The sequence below is a fragment of the Primulina tabacum genome, chromosome 3 (genome assembly GCF_025594145.1).
Source record: "Primulina tabacum isolate GXHZ01 chromosome 3, ASM2559414v2, whole genome shotgun sequence".
Taxonomy (NCBI): Eukaryota; Viridiplantae; Streptophyta; class Magnoliopsida; order Lamiales; family Gesneriaceae; genus Primulina; species Primulina tabacum.
The window spans coordinates 8,700,133-8,719,949 of record NC_134552.1 but is presented as its reverse complement, the minus strand read 5'-3'; the positions used below and the strand labels follow the sequence as shown (position 1 = coordinate 8,719,949).

The 19,817-nt window shown below is 35.0% G+C and overlaps 4 protein-coding genes across 8 annotated transcripts; 2 read left to right on the top strand and 2 right to left on the bottom strand.

Moving 5' to 3' along the window:
* Positions 1–233: 233 nt before the first annotated feature.
* Positions 234–2,782, top strand: LOC142538934 (uncharacterized). The gene is made up of 5 exons (XM_075644233.1): positions 234–634; positions 1,273–1,469; positions 1,856–1,954; positions 2,316–2,367; positions 2,557–2,782. Exons 1-5 carry the CDS (start codon positions 340–342, stop codon positions 2,694–2,696), a joined length of 783 nt encoding a protein of 260 aa, XP_075500348.1. The 5' UTR covers positions 234–339; the 3' UTR covers positions 2,697–2,782.
* A 1,037-nt stretch (positions 2,783–3,819) lies between these two features.
* On the top strand, positions 3,820–8,334 carry LOC142539957 (serine hydroxymethyltransferase 6-like). Of its 2 annotated transcripts, XM_075645744.1 has the most exons (4): positions 3,822–5,278; positions 6,265–6,670; positions 7,463–7,564; positions 7,678–8,334. In XM_075645744.1, the coding sequence occupies exons 1-4, from the start codon at positions 4,193–4,195 to the stop codon at positions 7,899–7,901; spliced, it is 1,818 nt and encodes a 605-aa protein (XP_075501859.1). In that variant the 5' UTR covers positions 3,822–4,192; the 3' UTR covers positions 7,902–8,334. The 2 variants fall into 2 exon arrangements, with proteins under 2 accessions (XP_075501860.1, XP_075501859.1); XM_075645745.1 differs by lacking the exon at positions 7,463–7,564 and having other exon boundaries at positions 3,820–5,278.
* A 1,772-nt stretch (positions 8,335–10,106) lies between these two features.
* Positions 10,107–11,522, bottom strand: LOC142538933 (uncharacterized). Of its 4 annotated transcripts, none has more exons than XR_012818766.1 (3): positions 11,120–11,522; positions 10,887–11,001; positions 10,107–10,800 (listed from the first exon to the last, which is right to left on the bottom strand). XR_012818766.1 is itself a non-coding variant. In XM_075644232.1 (3 exons), the coding sequence occupies exons 1-3, from the start codon at positions 11,489–11,491 to the stop codon at positions 10,553–10,555; spliced, it is 483 nt and encodes a 160-aa protein (XP_075500347.1). In that variant the 5' UTR covers positions 11,492–11,522; the 3' UTR covers positions 10,107–10,552. The 4 variants fall into 4 exon arrangements, 2 of the variants coding, with proteins under 2 accessions (XP_075500347.1, XP_075500346.1); XM_075644232.1 differs by lacking the exon at positions 10,887–11,001 and having other exon boundaries at positions 10,107–10,565; positions 10,703–10,800; XR_012818765.1 differs by having other exon boundaries at positions 10,107–11,001.
* A 2,033-nt stretch (positions 11,523–13,555) lies between these two features.
* LOC142539956 (potassium channel AKT2/3) lies at positions 13,556–19,412 on the bottom strand. The gene is made up of 11 exons (XM_075645743.1): positions 18,966–19,412; positions 18,609–18,827; positions 16,969–17,127; positions 16,825–16,882; positions 16,427–16,744; positions 15,706–15,945; positions 15,295–15,612; positions 15,000–15,188; positions 14,769–14,844; positions 14,092–14,658; positions 13,556–13,998 (listed from the first exon to the last, which is right to left on the bottom strand). Exons 1-11 carry the CDS (start codon positions 19,205–19,207, stop codon positions 13,868–13,870), a joined length of 2,517 nt encoding a protein of 838 aa, XP_075501858.1. The 5' UTR covers positions 19,208–19,412; the 3' UTR covers positions 13,556–13,867.
* Between the last annotated feature and the right edge of the window lie 405 nt (positions 19,413–19,817).

The window sequence follows — 19,817 nt, the reverse complement described above, 5'->3', positions numbered from 1 at the left end:
TGATTTATTATGTATATACTATGCATGATGTTGCATTTTTACGTTTTAAAAAAAATGATGATAACTAATTCGTTGTTTCGAGATATTTTTTTAGTAAGGCAAATTTATAACAAATATTAATAATAGAGATCGATTTTATGCATATTCGTGCATATCCACTTATCCAGACACCAACATTAAAAAAAGAGAGACAATATTATATGGGAATGGGACCACTACTCCATAGTGGGCAACGTGTCGGCACATTTCCTACCTAACTGGCATTCGCGGAGAATTGAAAATGTTCTCTGCCATATCTGCCCATAATCCAAAGCACGAAAATCTTGGGAAAAAACGGAAATGGAAAGTAACATGGAAGTTCAGACACAAAAGAAAATGGGATTTCAAAACGGGGATGATCTTGATGTAGATTTCACTTCCCAAAGAATGGAGGCATGTAAAAAAATATCTGGCTATTGGGTGGAGGAAATGGTGCCTGAGGAAGAAGTGAAGATGAAAGAAAATGGAGTTCTAGAGGATTTTGTTCGAGGTAATTACAACATAAATAATATGGCTCCAGTTGATGAAGTTTGCCCTATCTGTTTTGATAAATTCAACATCCCATGTAGAACAAATTGCGGTCACTGGTTTTGTGGTAAGTTTTCTACCTTCTTTTATTTTTATTCTCTAAACTTTTGAGGAATTTTGGTTTTTTTTTTCGGTTTGCTTTCTCTCTCTCCTGTTTCTATGTGTGGCCTCCTATTCTGTAGTTGATGTATTAAACGAGAAGTTCACTTAATACTTCGATTATATATATATCTTTATGGGTTTCTAGTATTAAGATATGATGGTTTGTTACGGAGGATATCCGGGATTTTTCTATGCAAGTATGTCCATTTTCACCTCAAAATCAGCCTTCTAACACAGTGTTTCCATTTTGGAAATTTGTAGAAAAAATATATTTTGTTAAGTAGAAAGCATCAAGCAGGTTCAGTGGGAAGATTTTGCTGTCACACTTCGTTCTGTGGTGTTAAGATTTTTTTTTTCTCTTACTTGTGCATATGCTCATGTGATGGACAAAACATAAAAAGAGGAACTTGAACAGGCCATAATTTTTGGTGCTGTAGTAAAATCAAAATATTGGTTTTTCCCTTTAGGAGCGGGCTAAGTTTGAATTTCTAAGTAAATGGACCTTCAAAGGTTAATGTTATTTATGCACGTGTGTGTGTGGGGGGAGATCCTACTGCAATCGGTAATGTTGTAAATTTTTTATTAAACCATATGTTTTTGCAGCTGGCTGTGTCATGCAATTTTGGATGTATAGATCGTCTATTCAACAGTGTAAATGCCCATTATGTTGTTGCATAATAAATAACCTGGCACCAGAGATGTCTCAGGACGGTCTTCCTACAGATGATGTTGTTGAGGTCCTTAAAAAAGTTCGACGATATAATGGCCTTTCCACTGGTGGAATGCAAGGCCTTTTCCAGGTTAGGATCTGGAGCTATATTAGCACTTACTTTTTCTACTGAGCTATCATTTTAAAATTCTTCTGTTCTCAATCTTCCTTCAAAAGTGCCATGTTTGTCACTTGAAAAAGGCGCGCCAGCACGACATTATCAGCATTTATGGTGACACGTAAAAAATCTCTTCATCTTTCAGAAAATCAATAATTTATCACAATGATATTTTTTTGGTTGTTTAGTGAGGTTTCGCATAATTATGTTTGCATTTTAGTCAGGACAGATACTAATACTGTAGATTCTGTGCTGTTTTTGTTGCCTCTTTTATGCCCTGTTTCTTAAGTAACATAGAATGCGTGCCATCTGTTTATAATGTCTTATGCATGATCCATGCTTTACCTTTTGTTTTGCAGAAAGTATTAGCTTTACCGCTGCTTATGAACAGAATAATCAGAATATTGATAGCTCCCGATGGCGTGAGATGCATCTACTATGTAATGCGCCTTCTTGGGGTGAGCTTATTTACAAGGAATAGATAAAAAAAAATTTACTTCCTTCTTGTCTTCAAATTAATGTTTGCATCAAGTACCTGTGTTTTTACTTGTAGGTAATACTTAAACAGGCCCATATTATATTATAGAAAAACAAAAAGAAATCGAATGGCTGTGTCTTCTCCAATTATAAATATTATTTAAGCCAAAATTTTCTCTTGAAAACTGAAAATTACATTGATATAACATTATTGTACAATGTTAGCAGAGAAACTAAGATTCCGCGTCAACTTCTGTCGATTGTGTTGCGTGTGTGTGTATAATGCTCTAGCTTTTCGATTTTTTGATTGTGAGGAGATCTGTTTTGGATTTTTATTTGCAGTTGCTGCTGGCCTTTCTCTATGAGATGGGGGAGTACGAGTTCATTGCCACTGGTAAGTTCAAGTCTTCCTTCTCGTTCACACTTATCTTCGTTGCAAGATATGTTTAAGTTTTCCCTTCTCATGAAACAGAGACATCTTATTGTGAATGTCACAACTATGTTTAATTTTCTTTGCACGTGCACACGAGTTTGATTCTTTGTTTCGATGATCATGTGAACTTATGTCTTGCATCATATGCAGGAGGATATGGGATTCAAAGAGCGTTCCACGTTGGCGCGAGCGTGCTTTCCGGTAGTCTCCTTTTCATCGGGATTGCGTATAGATGTGTGCTCAGGTGTCGTGCGAGGCGTCTTGCTGTGGTACAAGATTGGCATATGTAGTCAAGTCACTTGTTTTCTATGAAAATGTGTTTAGTATGTCTAAAAAAAATGTATCTAACAATTTTTTACCAATCATATTTACAATAAAAAATAATATTTTTGGTATAAAAATAAAAATCGAGTCGTGAGCCGGTCTCATAGAGTTTTTTATATTTTAAATATCTATATTTATATTATTTAGCATCTATTTTCATATTTTGGTACAAATGATATTTGATATCGAAAAAGACTTTATTGTATTAAATGAATTAAAATATACAGTTATCTTATTCCTATCTAAATTTTTTAAGGTTGTTGAATCTTATCTAAATTTAAATACTTAACATTGTTAAAAATCTAAACATTATTATAATATAAATAATTTTAAAATATATGAAATTATTTTATTTAAATAAGAACGTTAACTAATCATAAATTAAATTTTCAAAACCATCTCAAAATCATAATATTGAAATTTTTTTGACACGGAAGTAAGTAATAATACAGAATTTTAAAAATACATGAAATTATTTTATTTAAATAAGAAGTTAAAGTATGATAAGAAAAAAAGGTTTCAAGTATAAATTTTTTTAAGAAGACAATCTCAAACTAAATCAGTTCTGACAGAAACTTTGTTCATGTCTAACGTTGGCAATATTTTAACATTTCATTTTTTGTCAATTTTATTTTTAAAAAAAATTGGTTAATTTGGATACAAACCGAAACTGTTATCGATATTATTAGGTTTTTCAATAAGTACTAGTTATTTTGCACACGTGATACGTGTGTATAGTCTTTTTATCATTATCGATGAATTAAAGTGAAATTTGACAAATTATGGAGGGACTAAATTGATATTTGAATTGTTAAAATAAAAAAAATAAAAATAAAAGTGTGTTGAAATAAAAAAAAGTATAATATTAATATCATATAAAGGTAAAATTGGAAGAAAAAATTGATGTCTTTAAAATAGAATAGATATATAATATATAAATAACAAAAGTCCTAATAAAACGTATCAATTTTAATTTTTTAAAAAATTAAAATTTCATAAAAATTGCAGGAGCCGGTTTTGAAACTCCGGTTTTGTATTCTTATTTGAAATTATTTGATATTTCGGTAAAAATTTATTAAAAAATCCCTTCAAATCCTGACAAGTTTTTTTCCGAAGAATTTGTTTTGGTTTGGAAAAATCGAAATGCAATCAGATCTCTGAATCTGCTCTTCTCCATGCCACCCAGTCTGGTCTAGGTTCATCCTCCCTCCAATCTCCCCAATTTCCATTTCCTAATTGGATTCTTTGTTTGTTTTTGAGGCTTCTCAATTCTTGGGAAATCCCTTTCTGTTAATCTTTATTCTGTGATTTATTAGATTTGATTTTCTTATATGGAAATTTCACTAGTCTCGTGTTCACGCTCCCTCATCCGCCGCTGCCGGTGTTCTTGTTTTTGTCGTTGCTGCTAACTCTTTGGGTTGTTTTAGGCTGGACCTTTTGATTATTTTACAGCTCCGTTTTTATGGACTCGACCTTCCTGCCAACCACGGCCAATGGGCTTTCTCTAGGGTTTTCATCTCATGGGTCGAAGACGGTTGAAGGTGCTTGTGGCTCGAAAATCGCCGACGACTCGATTTCCTTCCAGATCGAATCGAGAGTTAGTGACCCTTTACATCCTGTGCCCTCGGCTCCTCTCCAACTGATGGACCAGGAGACGGCGAACCATAATCACGATTTGGATATTAATTCGAGTGAAAGTAAGGGTAGAAAGACTGATGAAGGAGAAAAAGATGGGGAGGAGTTTCGGATTTTGGGCCATTCTATGTGTTTGAAGCGTAGACGTGACTGCGATTCCGGGTCTTCGGTCCCATTTTCCTTTTCAAAGGGATTTACAGTTTCTTCTCCAGATATGGAGTATCTGGAGTCGCGTAGGAAGATGGTCAAAGCTTGGGGAAATCAGAGATTACAAGACGCAGACCCTGATGTTTTTGGAATCATGGAAAAGGAGAAGCAGAGGCAGTATAGAGGGATCGAATTGATTGCTTCGGAGAATTTTGTGTGTAAAGCAGTAATGGAGGCTTTAGGAAGCCATTTGACTAATAAATATTCGGAGGGGATGCCAGGGGCACGTTACTACGGTGGAAATCAGTATATTGATGAGATTGAAACACTTTGTCGTGAGCGTGCATTGTATGCTTTTGGGCTTGATTCTGAAAATTGGGGTGTGAATGTACAGCCTTACTCGTGCACATCCGCAAATTTTGCAGTTTACACAGGTCTTTTGTTACCTGGTGATAGGATAATGGGGTTGGACACTCCATCTGGAGGTAACACAAGCCATGGATGTTATTTGCCAAATGGGAGAAAGGTCTCGGGGGCGTCAATATTTTTTGAGAGCCTGCCGTATAAGGTTAATCCACAAACAGGGTATATAGACTATGAAAAGCTTGAGGAGAAGGCACTTGATTTTCGTCCGAAGATATTGATTTGTGGTGGAAGTTCATATCCCCGGGAGTGGGATTATGCAAAATTTAGACAAATTGCAGATAAATGTGGTGCAGTTTTGTTGTGTGATATGGCTCAGATTAGTGGTCTTATTGCTTCTAAGGTGAAATGTTTTGTGATTTTTATGGGCTGGCGTCAATTTTTTGTAAACTTTTCCTATTGGTTTACTTTGTATTACTATGCATTCCCATTTGATTAAACCACGTGTCTTGAATTGATTACTCTTCCCGCTGTTTTTGTCTTCTGATTTGGCAAGGTCTGGGGTGTGAAAGAATGTATCCCTGCTTGAATTGTAATTTTGAAATGGAACTTAGCATACTACCAAAAATTTCATTTACAACGAGCTTACGCCCCCTCTATGCCATCCTTTAGTGAAATTCCACTTTTTGTCATTTGCTTTTTAATGTGTTCCTTTTATTTGGATTATTTTTTTACGGTTATTGCCAAAGGCTTATCATAGAGGTGTTTTCTGCTCTTGTATCATAACCAAATGATTTCGATGCCTTAATTGTTAGAATTCCTGCTCTGAATTTGTTGGATTGTTCATTTGCTTCTTGCTGGATTCAAGCTTAAAGAATTGGTTCTTGCAAATGTTAGTGGGTATACAATTTTTTGTTATTGAACAAGTAGCCTGATCTTGAATGTCCTTGAGACTTGAACTTACAAGGCGTCAAATACAAACCATGGTGTACTGCCTGTTGAAGCAGTGTTTGTTTGCAGTTAGCTGCATTTTTGGATGAAATTGATTGGTTCACATTCTAACTTGGAGAAACGAATTGTTTTGTGTTTAGCTGGATGTATTTCCACAGAACAAAAGTTTCTTGGATATTTTTAATTTGATTTCTGGCATTAAATTCTAATGTTGCACTCACAGAACAGAACCATGTGACATGTAATACTTTTAGATATTTTTTTCGATTCAGAAATCAGTATCGTGTGAATTTATATAACATGGTTACTACAAACAATGCCGTCCTTCCTGTTTTAAGTGCTGTAACTCCTGTTTTGTGTCAGAGTTTTATGCATTTTGTTTTTCTTATTCATGAAATAGGCTCGTATTTATCTAATTACATTTGTTTCTTTACGCAGGAATGTGCAAGTCCTTTTGAATATTGTGATATTGTCACCTCAACCACCCACAAAAGTCTTCGTGGCCCTAGGGGAGGGATTATTTTTTACAGGAAGGGGCCAAAGCAAAGGAAAAGGGGGATGCTTTTAAATCATGGTGATGGTAGTGATAGGTATGATTTTGAAGAAAAGATAAACTTTGCAGTTTTCCCAGCACTGCAGGGTGGACCACACAATAATCACATTGCTGCCCTTGCAATAGCACTGAAACAAGTTGCTACGCCTGAGTACAAGATGTATATGATACAAGTAAAGAAAAATGCCCAGGCTTTGGCTGCGGCTTTATTGAAAAGAAACTGTAGACTGGTCACTGGAGGCACGGACAATCATCTGTTGCTTTGGGATCTGAGAAATTTTGGGTTGACAGGTATTGTTTTTCCCCTGAACGGTTTCCACCGAATTTTGGTTTCTTTGTTTTATCATATTCAAAATGAGGCCTCAATATTTGTTGGACTCGAGTTATGGCATGAGCTGTTAAAACAGTGTTGTTTTTGATAATTGCGTATTGACAGTTTTTATATGGGAGAGTTCTTTAAAGTGCTCAAACTTTTCATTGAGAAAAGGGATCATTTTCATTTTTTATTCTGCAAAAGTAGTCAACTATGTTTTCTTTGTTTTTATTAGTTTGATGTTTGGATATTGTGGATGATCTGATCAGCTGTAGAGCAGCGCTTGAGTCCCATATCCTTACCTATCTCGGTACTCAAACTAGGCTACTTTTTTTCTGTTACTAGATAGGAGCTCTCTTTGATTAAATTTAAATTTAGAATTAATGGAATATAATTGCTAGGCTAGTTGATAGAGAATAATAATTGTTTTTTGTGAGTCATGAATATATTTTGGTCTGCATTTTGAGGGGTTCGGCGACTCTTTGATCTTTTTTTTGGTCTTGGTCTTGCTTCTCTACCCAACTGATGGGATTCTTCTTGGTGTTTAATTTGATGGTGAGAAAATATTGAACTTTTGAACTATGAATTTTTTTACCTGAATGATAATGTTTATTTGATAACATAATACCGAATTATGCAAGCACTTGCTTTGTGTTTTCTAGATGTGTGCTTAATTGGTTGTAGCTTGCTTTTGTGTATGGGTACCTTATTCTGCTGATGCTTTCTCCGTAGGGCCTCTATTTATCTTCTCTAAATTTTGCTACTTGTAGGGAAAATTTTTGAGAAGGTGTGTGAGTTGTGTCACATTACACTCAATAAAGTAACCATTTTTGATGACAATGGCAATATCACCCCTGGAGGTGTAAGAATTGGTCAGTAATTATCTAGTTGAAACGAACATCTCAAGCACATTTCCATAATTAATACGTTACGCACCCTCATTATTTGTGTGCAGTAACGGAAGTTTTCATTTTTCTTCCCACAGGTACTCCTGCAATGACATCAAGAGGCTGTCGCGAGGCTGATTTTGAGACAATGGCTGAATATCTCATAACTGTTGCAGAGATTGCTAGTTCAGTGCTGAGGGAACATGGGAAACTACCGAAGCATTTTCTGAAGGGTCTTGATAACAACAAAGAGACAGTTGAGCTTCGAGCGAGAGTCGAAAATTTTACCTCCCAGTTTGCTCTGCCAGGCTTTGATGAATGATCTGGTAACTTTACAGTGAAAATTGATTATATTCGGACCGAGTAGTTTATCAGTGGCTGTGAGGTGTAGCGTTTGTGCTTCAAACTAGTCCGTGGCAAGAGGCGTTTTGCTTGTCCACGTGTGGTGTGGTCGGATCATGCCAATCCACCCGTGTGTTTTAAATATGTTGGGAGCACACTCGTTCACATTCATGTTTGTGCCAGTGTATGATGTCGGAATCATTATCCGCCATGGGGTGGTTGCAAAGTCGTCGTATTTTGTACTGTAATTTATTGCTCTTCCTTATGAGATGTAAAGAAAACAAATCGTTGAAAGACTTGACGATGTTTGCAACACCTTATTATCGAAAGGAACTCGTCCTCTTGAATGTTGGAAAGAAAAGCAAGAAAACGAAAGTTGAGCGTTATTGTTTTTTATTTTTTTGTTGATTAAAGTACTGTGACATACTTAAAAACTCAAATTTAATGTTTCAAATGTCAAAATCAACCTTTCATTCAAAGGAAAGCTTCCGAATTATTGAATTAAATTAAATATGAGAAAAGCTTGTGAGAAGCTGCTGCCTCGAAGCATATACTTTATAACTTAATCCTGCGAAGTTTGTAATCTCTTGTGCCTTTTGCTATCGAAACCCGAAAACTATAATTAAAAAAGAAAGAGCTTATTTTTGTTTTATAATAAAACCATGCCAAAGAGTAGGTATGGCAACGGGGCAGGAGTCCCGATCCCCGCTTTTCGGGTTCGGGGAATCCTCAAATCCGAAATTTCGGGGATCAACTTCTCATCCCCGTTTCCATTCTCGTTTTAATAATATTAAATATGATAAGACGATAACGGATTCGAAAATTTTCTCAAACCAAAACTTATTATTATCTATTATTATTAGTGATAATATTAATATTAATAATAATATTATTATTACTATTTTAAAAAATAATATTATTATTATATTATTAATACTAATAATACTATTATTTTATTATTGATATTATTTTTGGGACGTGTTTGGAGATAGGGATGGTAATCCTATACCCGTCCCGAACTACACCGGATATTTTTTTAAATCCCCGAACCCGAACCCAAAAAAATCAGAGATTCTCATTCTCGTTTCGGGTTTTTTCCCCAAAGCTCCAAACCTATGGAAAAAATTGTCATCACTGCCAAAAAGTCCACTTCAAATATGGTTATCCAAGGAAAAGTCATCTCGTGAATAATAATAATAATAATAATACATCAAAAGATTTATTATCTTCATAATTTTTTTTTAAAAGATAAACATTCATATCATCAAGTCGATAAATCTCGAGTTACAATACAAAAAATCCAAGATGAAATATTTTCATGTAGCCAAAGTAAATTGGAAGAGCTATTGAATGCTCTATAAGCAAGAAAGTGTGTCACACAGTATTAGTCGAACGATGCATATGTTTGATCGACAAAAAATGATTCACTAAGAACATAGAATGTACTTCAAGAGCCAATACACCAAAAGGGCCAGTGTCCATATCTGGATTGATAACTACACGGACCGCCTCCTTGGAGTCAGAATAAATACAAACAGAAGAAACATCCACCTGCAGACAAAGATCTATACCACAACGAATAGTCAGAATATCAGGTGCAAGGACAGCATATTAATTTTAACATTACATTTGCCAAGAAATGCCCTTTTTCACTTTATCTCAGTACATCAAATCCTTTTATTTTGAACCATGTTCTCTTTAAAAGATCCAAGGCACAGTAGATCATTGGATAATGGGATGCGGAGATAGGACACATCGTATGCTATATTTTTCCCTTTTTTTTTTTGAGTCACGTAGATTTTGAGCTATCTCCATATATATTTCGAAAGTTATCTCATCTTTTTTATATATACCATTTTAGTAAATAAATTAATGTTTCTTATTTGTTAACATATGATTAGAAGAATCTGTCCTTTTCTGTGCAGAAAATTTCGCTGTATTTGATGATGTTGAAGCTATCATTTTCTAACTATATTCTCTTTCCATGTTTTCTTCACTCGAGATAATAATATTACTTTCCTTGAAAGAGAGAATCACATTCTTCTTCCCTCAAGATTTCTTTCATGTCTTGTTCTCTCAAGAAATACAATACTTCTCCCCAAAGCTTCAATAGAGTAATCGACGTGAATTATATATAGGATATATAAATTTTTTGTAATGTTTTATATTTGAAAAAGAATAAAGATAAGATTGCAATTTATAGTTTGGATTTACCTATTCTAAAAGAATATATATATAGTTTTTTTGTTGACTGCAAATCTCCTCTTCCATTCTTTCTACCTACGAGAACACATATCCATGAGCTTCTCCCGAACCTCAACTATTTCGTCAAAGAAGTCGTCAAGTTGCACAATCACACTCTCGACTCCACGTTGCAAATCTCCAAAACAACTCTTCAAGTTCTCAGCTTTCCTATGGTATGTGTCGTTTTTGAACCCGCCGCCCTTAATCAGGCCATCTATCTCCATTTTCAGCTCATCCGTTGAAAGCTCAGCCTTTTGTAACTCATAAACAAGAATCCCCGGCTGGGAATCGAGTAGACTCATCGTGTTCATCACTCTCTGATGCAATGTAGCTGCCGAGAGCATGAAACCTGAGTCGAAAATCGAGCCCTCTTCGTGGAATCGAAGGCTAAAACTCGAATCTGGCCAACAATAAACAAGGCCACTCAGTAGAATCACTAGAAGAAATGTGCTCACGTTCTTCATTGCATACAATACTCCTCTAAAACCATTGTACTCGTTTAACCTCGATTCAGACAAGAGATGGTTTTCATCAAACCTCAGGCACAGAGTGTGCAATCTTCCTGCTGCTAACATTTTGTTTCTCGCTTCTAGCATGCTCTTCTGCCCCTGACAATCGTTGATCGCCCGCTTAATCTGTCAACAAGCATGCATTTGGCTTGAGAAAGATAAAAAAAATATATATTCAAAAAGATTGTTGTTTGGAGTTCAGATTTTTTAACTCTGCTAGTTGCTATTTTCGCTAAACAACGAATGCTGAGTAGCCGAACCAACTGGCCCGAACAACCTTATCAGCACAATAGGCTCCAATAACAAATTTGGTCGGATCTCTTCTCGCTTTGTGGAAGCAATTAACCGAGATTGAAGGGACGCAGAATCAGTCATAGAAACACAACCAAAACCTTTCCCACAACCAAAACTAAACCAACGCCAAATTTTCGATGCAAACACTAACCTGGAGGGAAATCTGAGCATTTAAAGCGGCAGGATCAACAAGAAGATAGCCTATATCAGCACCAGTCGAGCAGTAATACTCCATGCTAGATACCCCTGCTTTCATCACTTGGCAAGCTTTCCAAAGCCTGGCGCTCTCGTCCATGCACTCGTAGAGCCATTTGTCTCCGACCGGCAATTGCAACTTCTGGCCCAAAGTCGTTGACTGCGAGTGGACGGATCGAAGCGTGGATAGCACGGCCTGAAGGAACTCGAACGACATGAAGTTCTGTGCCATGAAAAGGTGATCGAGATTGTCGAGTTCCCGGTTAAGAAAGTTGTAGAAACCTTTAACGGAAGAGATGTATGGTGAAGACGAATGACTCATCATCATTCGAGAGCAAGAAAAGACTGGTTTAAAGAGATCAAAGGGAACGAGGAGTCCTGTCTATTCATAATAGTAGAATCTCGATAATAATGGAAATAAATTCGTATAAATCGACACAATATTTTTATTTTTTATATAAAAAAGATTGCATATGTTTGGAGTGGAGGGGATGATTGAGAGAATCTTCTAATTTCAAATTATTTGACAAGGGAGAAACAAATTAAAAGATAGATAATAAGTCTGGTGTAATTTAAAAATTTGCACGAGATGGTGTCACGAACAGAGAGAGTGTGTTATTTGGATCACTCGTAAAAAAATTAGTTTTTTAGTTTAAAAGAATCAAAATAAGTGGCCAATCTTCTAAAATATTCACTTTATTAATATTATATCATATACAACATTCTTCTTTTTTGTTTAATTTAAATAATTATTTCTTTGCAAAGCCAAGATTTTATATTTAAAGTTTGACTACTCTATTTAAGGGAAGAGGAGGATTAAGTTTCTTGGATCGACTTTGTTTTACGGTAATGCTTTCCTATTTTAGGTTGAGAAAAAAGGTATTGGTTCGGAAAGGATGTTAAGTTAATCCTCCCGAAATGGGCTATTTTTTTAAAAATTTTAAAAATAACATCAATAATGATAATTTTGCTAGTAACTCACAAACAAGATTTGAAAATTCGTTAATATAATAACACTACACCCAAATGGAGAAACGGATTCGAAGCGATGTCTAAACATTTAATAATCTACAATTCTTGTTAATCGCAAGATTGATTTATTTAAGGAAAATAAATAAATTTGTAGTTTGTTGATGCTCTTCCTGCCATGTCCAAAAGAATATATATATATATATATATATATATAAAGTTTATACTTTAAAAAAAAATGAAAATATTTCAAAGCAAAAATGATTGCCCACCTATTTGTTGATACGGAAGTTATGGAAAAGCACAAGAAAACCCACACTAAAAAGCACGTACAGATTCTTTTAGGAGCTCTTCGATACATTTCTTTATATACAGATTCTTCAGACACTTTTGCCATTTCTTCTCGGAATTTTGGCTCAAAGCTGCACTCAGTTCTTGAGATAGCTAAGTTAGACTCTTTTTCAAATATGGCTTGTAACATTATTTCTTCTCTCTCTCCCTTTGTATTTTATTTGAAGTTTTACATACTTATAATATCCATGATTTCAACATCAAAAATCAATCTTGTCTAGCCATGATGTAACAAAAGCCAAATGCTGTAGCGAGATCACATAGTACATGAGAATAAAATGCCACTCAACTCTCTAACACTGTCATGATTTGCTTGGGATCGGAGTGGATGCACGAGCTTTCAGAGTCCACATACACCAAAAGCATTTGCTTTAGTCCCACTGGGTTATAAGTGCTTGGAATGAAAATTGTGAATTTAATGTGTTTTTTTTAAAAAAAAAAAAAAATTGGTCATTGTTCCACAATTTTAATTCATTTTTCTTGGAATATCAGCTATCACATAAGCTCAAATTAGAAAATAACTAAAATTACAAAAATATATATTTAAAGATAACGATAACATAAAAAAAAAAAAAAAAAAAAAAAAACTAAAATCAGGGAAACAAAATTTTCTACTTTCTCGATCGTAAGTGATTGGTGCAATGGTTTGTTTCTTGGATTGGACACCATAATTTGTGATACATGCATCAACTCAAAGGTATTGCCGTCAATCCTTCAGTTTTCACCAACCAAATGTGAAGTCGTGGGCAGCACTAACACTACCATCAATTTATACAAGAACTTTTGGTGGTTTAATTGTGCTTTTTCGACCAAAAAAAATAAAATAAAATAAAGCTACTGATTTAAATATTAAATTCAGAGACTTTGAATACATATATTTTACTATATTCTTAAATATACATAATGAAGGATTGAGGGAAATAAAATAAAATACTAAAAAATTACAAAGTTTCAAGAATTCATCATTATGGTTGGTTTCAATTTTTATACATTTTGGGAAATTATTATAATTTTATGAAGAGAATTATTTGGATGTATATATACGATAATAATGGTAGTAAACTCGACTTAATTGTTGCTATTTGCAAGATAAGAAGATCGATTCATCTTGTACAGAGTTGTAAAAATATAATATGAGAAAAAAATAACAAAAAATGAGCTTCTCAAAATGAAACCAATACTTATCTCACACGGAGTATCCGACGTTTTAATCGATGAAACTCAGAATTTACTTACAAGAAAATGATTGTGAATTCCATATGTTTTTATTAAGCAAATATATATGTATATGCCCCCCCAAGCAGTGCCGAAACCGAGAGTCGAACTTAAAAAATCAGGTCCCTCGATCGGCTGGCTACACACATATAAACTAATAAAAGGTATGTCATAGAGGGGAGCCTGGATTTTCAACTACGAACACCTTATCATTGTCTCTGATCACTTCAACGGTGTCTATTTCTGTACCTTCTTCGTTCATCATCAGTGCATTTGTAGCATCAAATCCGAACTTTTTACCTGACAAGAACATGCATTCAAAACCAATACAAATTAACATATAACAAACTGGATGTCAGATTTTGTTTGCATATGGCATAAAAACATAAGAACCTGCGATGTTCTTGAATTCTTCCATCGAACATGGCAACCGAATCAACTTCCCGGGCTCGGTGCAGCAAGTTTCTCTTCGGATCATTGGATGGCCTCTGTATAAACTCACCCTTGAACAGTATGTCTTATTGGAATTACACTCCAAGTTTTCCATCTGCTCGGTTTCGTTTAATCCAAAAACTTCTCTATCAAGTGATTCGGGCATGGCTATACAGTGTCCAACTTCACGTTTTAGCAAAACTTCATTCAAATTTATGGAAGAAATAATGTTTTTGACCCTGTCATCGACTTGAGAACCATTTAGCAGCAGATACTTCACCATGTCCACATGATTTTCCGAGGTTGCAACTTGTATGGCAGTTAATCCGTGGCGATCCTTGGAGTCCACATATAATCCGTATTTCAACAGCTCTTCCAACACTTTTGTATCGTTTCTTCTTGCTGCCGTGCATAGAAGGTCGCCTGATACGTAAGGATCGGATACCGAAGCCCAATGGTATATGATGTTGAATATGGTTTGATGCTTTTCTGCCGCAGCGTTCCATAGTGCCGTGTTTCCATTAAAATCTGCCTCAAAACGTAAAATCTTTTTCAACGATGGATTGCAAATTTAACCAAATTTGGTCAATATTTGAAAGATTGTTGCAATATTGAGCTATAAGAATATAAATTTTTACCTTTTAAATGAAAGCTACAAGCATGCTTTAGAAGCACCACAACACACTGTTCGTGTCCTCTTGACGCGGCTATGTGCTAAGGTAATGCATAAGCACGGGTGTAATCCCAAAAGCAACATTACCATAAACAAGACATTGGAAATTTTATAGAAGCCATGTGTTTTTATAAGTTAACAGAAATCAAGTTAACCCTTTGCAGGGAGTAGGGACAGAAGATTTTAGGAAACGTACCAATGGGGTCCTTCCTTTAGAGTCCCCAACATCAGGGTCCAACCCTGCCTTAAGAAGCTCGTCAAGAAAGTTGGCGTTTCCTGAACCAGAAACCGTAAGCAAGTTGATTGACATCTTAGAGTCATCGTCTCCTTCCCCACCTTCAACAAATATTGCCCCCGATCTTATATCCTTGAGATTTTTGTGATACTGCAACCATAAGATATACCTCTAATTGAAATTCCACGAAACTGGAGCTCGAGTTTCATTGGCTATATGTGAATCTTGAATTAATGGGAGAAAAAGAACATGAAACCTGCAGGAAATTCTTGATTATGGTGGCATTATCTTCTTGTCTAGTCCTCATTGCTTCAATTAGTAGACTTGTTTTGAGCCTGAGCAGTTGCGAGAGAGTCTTGGTTCGATAAGTAAAGCTTTGTGGTTGAGAACACAATGCTCCCACTTCTCCAAACATGTTCTCACGTTTGAAAATCCTTACAATATTCTCTCTATCCATCTCAGAATCTATCATTTCAACTTCACCAGACACAATAATATAAATATCATCTGGTGCCTCGTTTTGTATTATAACATCCTCCCTTGGTGGGATATATTCAGCTTTCATGTCTGAAACCTATTCACACAAATCATAAAGGGAATGGTAGTTACATCTCTATTTATATCATATTATGAAACCTTTTATGCCTTTTTTATATCATATTCTTACCAAGAGCAACAGAGTTTCTCTGGAAACACCCTTAAAGAGATACACATTCTCAACAGTTGGAAAGAACAGGTGCTGTTGTATACTTCTGCATATTGTTTTTGGGAGCTGTTCGATGAGTTGCTGCTGGTTTAAGCTCTCAGCCTTGAATCTTAAGCACATATAAGCCACTATTTGCTCCTTCAATCTCACAGGCAACCGGTTCCGGGATACGAAACTAGAGGCAGCTTCAACGCTATTTCTCTGCATTTCCAAAAGAAAAGAATTCAATAAGCATAGAAATTTAAAATACCCGATATTGTTGGAGACCGGCAATTGCTTTTTCTCTTCTATGTGACCACCACGACATAGCCATAGAAAAGTAGCTTTTCGGCTATACTACATTTTAGATCTTTGCATACACTCCTATCACTAGATATAACCTTTCCATATAGCATCATGCACTTGGTTATATGATTTATGCTACAACCAAGGTAAGATTTTTTATTCTCGTTAATTGCACATCGATGTGAATATTTGGAGAAACGATGTTGGGAGCAATAGTAGGATGACTTTTATGTGCCACATGATCAATTGACACATAACTGTTGAGCTCTTGTATGATCTTTAAATATTTGAGATGCACAAACTATAACTTTTGGCAACCATGACAAGAACTAGATACCACAAATATGACTAATCGAACTTAACACGGGGCCACTGATTATATGATGGAAAAACTTACAAATTCCATGGTTCTTCGAGTGCCCTCGACTACCAAGTTGGTCATGTTGCCAATGATGTATGCAGTTAAGCCAAGATTGAAGAGCATGTAGCAGATTGTGAAGGCCATCTCCATCGTATTCACAGCATGTATGTCTCCGTAGCCAACAGTAGTCATGGTGGTGATGGACAAATAAAGTGATGAAATGTATCTAACCCAGAGGCTCGTGTGTTTAAAATTTGGAATGGTGGATCCGATCCAAGTGTTCCCTTGGTTAGGATATCTGTCGGCTAACATGTAGGCCACGCATGCAGCACAATGGACTAATACTAGTGTTACCTGCAGAAGACAATTAGTTTGTTTGGAGAAAGATCTTTTCACACACATACACATAAATGTAGAACGTTTGTTGTACTTACAAACAAGAGCCTAGCACATCTGGTCCAGAAGTAGCTAAATCTAATGTCTTTTTCGATTCTGCGCGCGACACCATAATTTGTTATCTGGCATTTCAAAAAGCTAAGGCGAAAATGCTTGATATATGGAGTAAAACATAGGCTTACCTAGTAAAGAACCTATTGACTCGGCGGAGACGCCAGAACCTCAGCAAGCCAAGGGCGGAGTAGGAAAGACAGAGACGCCGATTGCCAGTGATCAAGAAAGAGATGGTGTTAAACGGAATAGTTGAGGCCACATCCATTATGAACCATGTTGAAAGGTACCTACATTTTTTGGTACACGTTTCCATTTAGCAGAGATCAAATCTATCCAATTCAAAATTAATGCTGTTTAGTTTCAGTGTAGAAAAAAATTTCTTTACATCTTAAGCCAAAATTCAAACATCATGAGAGAAATTTAATACATTAATTTCTTTAATACAGTGATATATTTGTGAGCAGTGATATACGTGTGAGTCTGCATTTTGGAAGGAAAAAAATGATGCAATTCAACTCATATAAGATATATATTATATGATTTTGTTAAATAATGGATGATGATTTTCAAACTACAAATCAAATATTTGAGTTTCACTGTTCTGGTCCGGAAAACAAAATTTTCCAATCATGAAAGTTTGATACAATAATGACGAAATTATGCATACACAAAACAAGAAAACACAAAGATTCATGCGAAAATTCATAAATGGGTTGACGAAAAATTATCAAAGAAGAAAAATTCACTATTAGATACACATTTCAAACTGATAAGAAATCTTAATTTTTATATATAAGTACGTTGAAAGTTGTACTTTTTATATTTGTATGTTTTTCATTTTCAATTTTGTTTTTGGTCAACTCATAATTTTAGTCTATTTATTAACATTTTTTTTCAAATCTAGTTATTTTTTATCGAAATTCTGATGTAATATTGGACACGTTAGCAATATTCGATGTCATGTGTTATACATCGTCATATTGCAAGTTTTTCAAACCAAATCCAATAGAATTCAGGTCACAAACTTTAATTTAACATATGTTTTAGATTAATAAAATAATATAAATATAGATAATGGATTATATTTTTGGGATCGATGAAAAAAGAAATATTCACTTGCATTGCAAGGGATAAAGTAGGGTTAGTCTATGTTATACCGATATTATTTCTCCTCATGTCGCAATATCATGATATCATGTGACCATAATTCATATAAAATAATCCGATAAAGTATATCAATATGTTCAAATTAAAACATGTTAAACATGACATGGGGCCGTGTCTTCTCTATTATTTGACAATACATATATCTACTTTGTCGTTCAAAAACGATAGTTTTATTGTAAGAAATAATACCATGTATACATCAAATTTAATCTTCGTCTGCCATCTAGAATGAAAAAACTTCACGAAAATAATTTTGCATCCGAACAAGAGAAGGATGACACTCATAATATATATTGAGTTAATTTAAACAGTGATTTAATATCTTGAAATAAAAATTTTATATTATTATTTTATTAGTCATTTTCTTCAACTTATATCAAATAATGATTTAATATCATAAAATAAAAATAATAATTTAAAGATATTAACATATAATATTATTAAATATCATAAAAATTAATTTAGAAAACCATTTAGACTGTCTAAGCACTAACGTGAATAACAGCAAATTTACCAACGTGGTCTAACATTTTTGTGTGAAGATTAATTTTACAAGTTATATATACGCGTGTGTGTGTGTGTGTGTGATGCGCTGACTGACCTTGTAGCAATTTTTCTCGAATCACGAACTGGCAGTTGAGTGGTCGGATCAATGTAAGCGACGAAGAACGTCAAGACAATGTCAACTGCAAAGAACATGTCGACGATGTTGTCTGTGACGAACAACGGTTTGCTCGTATTGCTGTCCGAAAACGCAATCTCAAAGGGACAAATCCATGCCGAGTATGCCACCAATATTACCATCACAGTCTCCCAACACCTACACCACAAGTGCATGCGATACATCACAAAAATTAAGCGTTGTTTCTTCAACAATAACCAAACTTAATTATTTTAACTCGATCTCAGCTCGACAAACAAGAGATCAAAAAATTTAGAATCGGTACTCATGACTCACCTGTATCTTGAACTCATCGGAGAGATGATTCTTCCCTTACAAACATTCTGGTAATTGTAGGAATCACTAGCACCCAATGGCGGAATGATAAGCTTTGAAAGACTCTTGGGATCTGCTGATGATGAACTACTGCTGTTACTGTTTTCTTGATCATACCCTTTTTCTATTTTCCCTTCTTCTTTCTTTTTGGAGCTAATCGAGTGAAGATCAAAAGTGTGATTCTTCATTTCCATTTTTTGCATTAAACAAAAAACCCACAATTACTTGATTACCAAAAGGGAAAAAAGGCTAGATTTGATACTCTCTTTTTTTAATAACATAGATGGATTGGTTAGATAGGTTGGAGAGTACTTCCTATGTTTTTATAAGAACTATAAACAAAGGGGAAAGAAGGGATATTGGAGAGACGGAAGAATGATTGTAAGTTGGAAAATATATCATTATCTTGAAAAAAAATTTGAGGTGACGAGAAATAATGTACATTGTCCTCTTATGTTGCACCGATGCCATTTGCTGGCTGGCTGGTGTAGTGGCCCAATTATGTGAGAACCTGTGATTATGGTGATAAAGCATTCTTTGGGTTTTGGGTGCACTAAGGGTCCCCTCTCTCAACTAGCACTATTCATGATACTTCATCTTACCTAAATTTTTACATTACACTTACAAAGGACACAGTTCAAACATATATGTATGTATGTACACAGATCGAACCATAACCAAATTATCTAGCTTGGTCGATAAGATATGTATGGAATAAACCTATGGATCGAGACGGATCGAACACAAAGGAATATGCCATTTCGCGGTCGAACCATGCATAACCATAATCTCTAAATTTCAAGTATAGTTTTT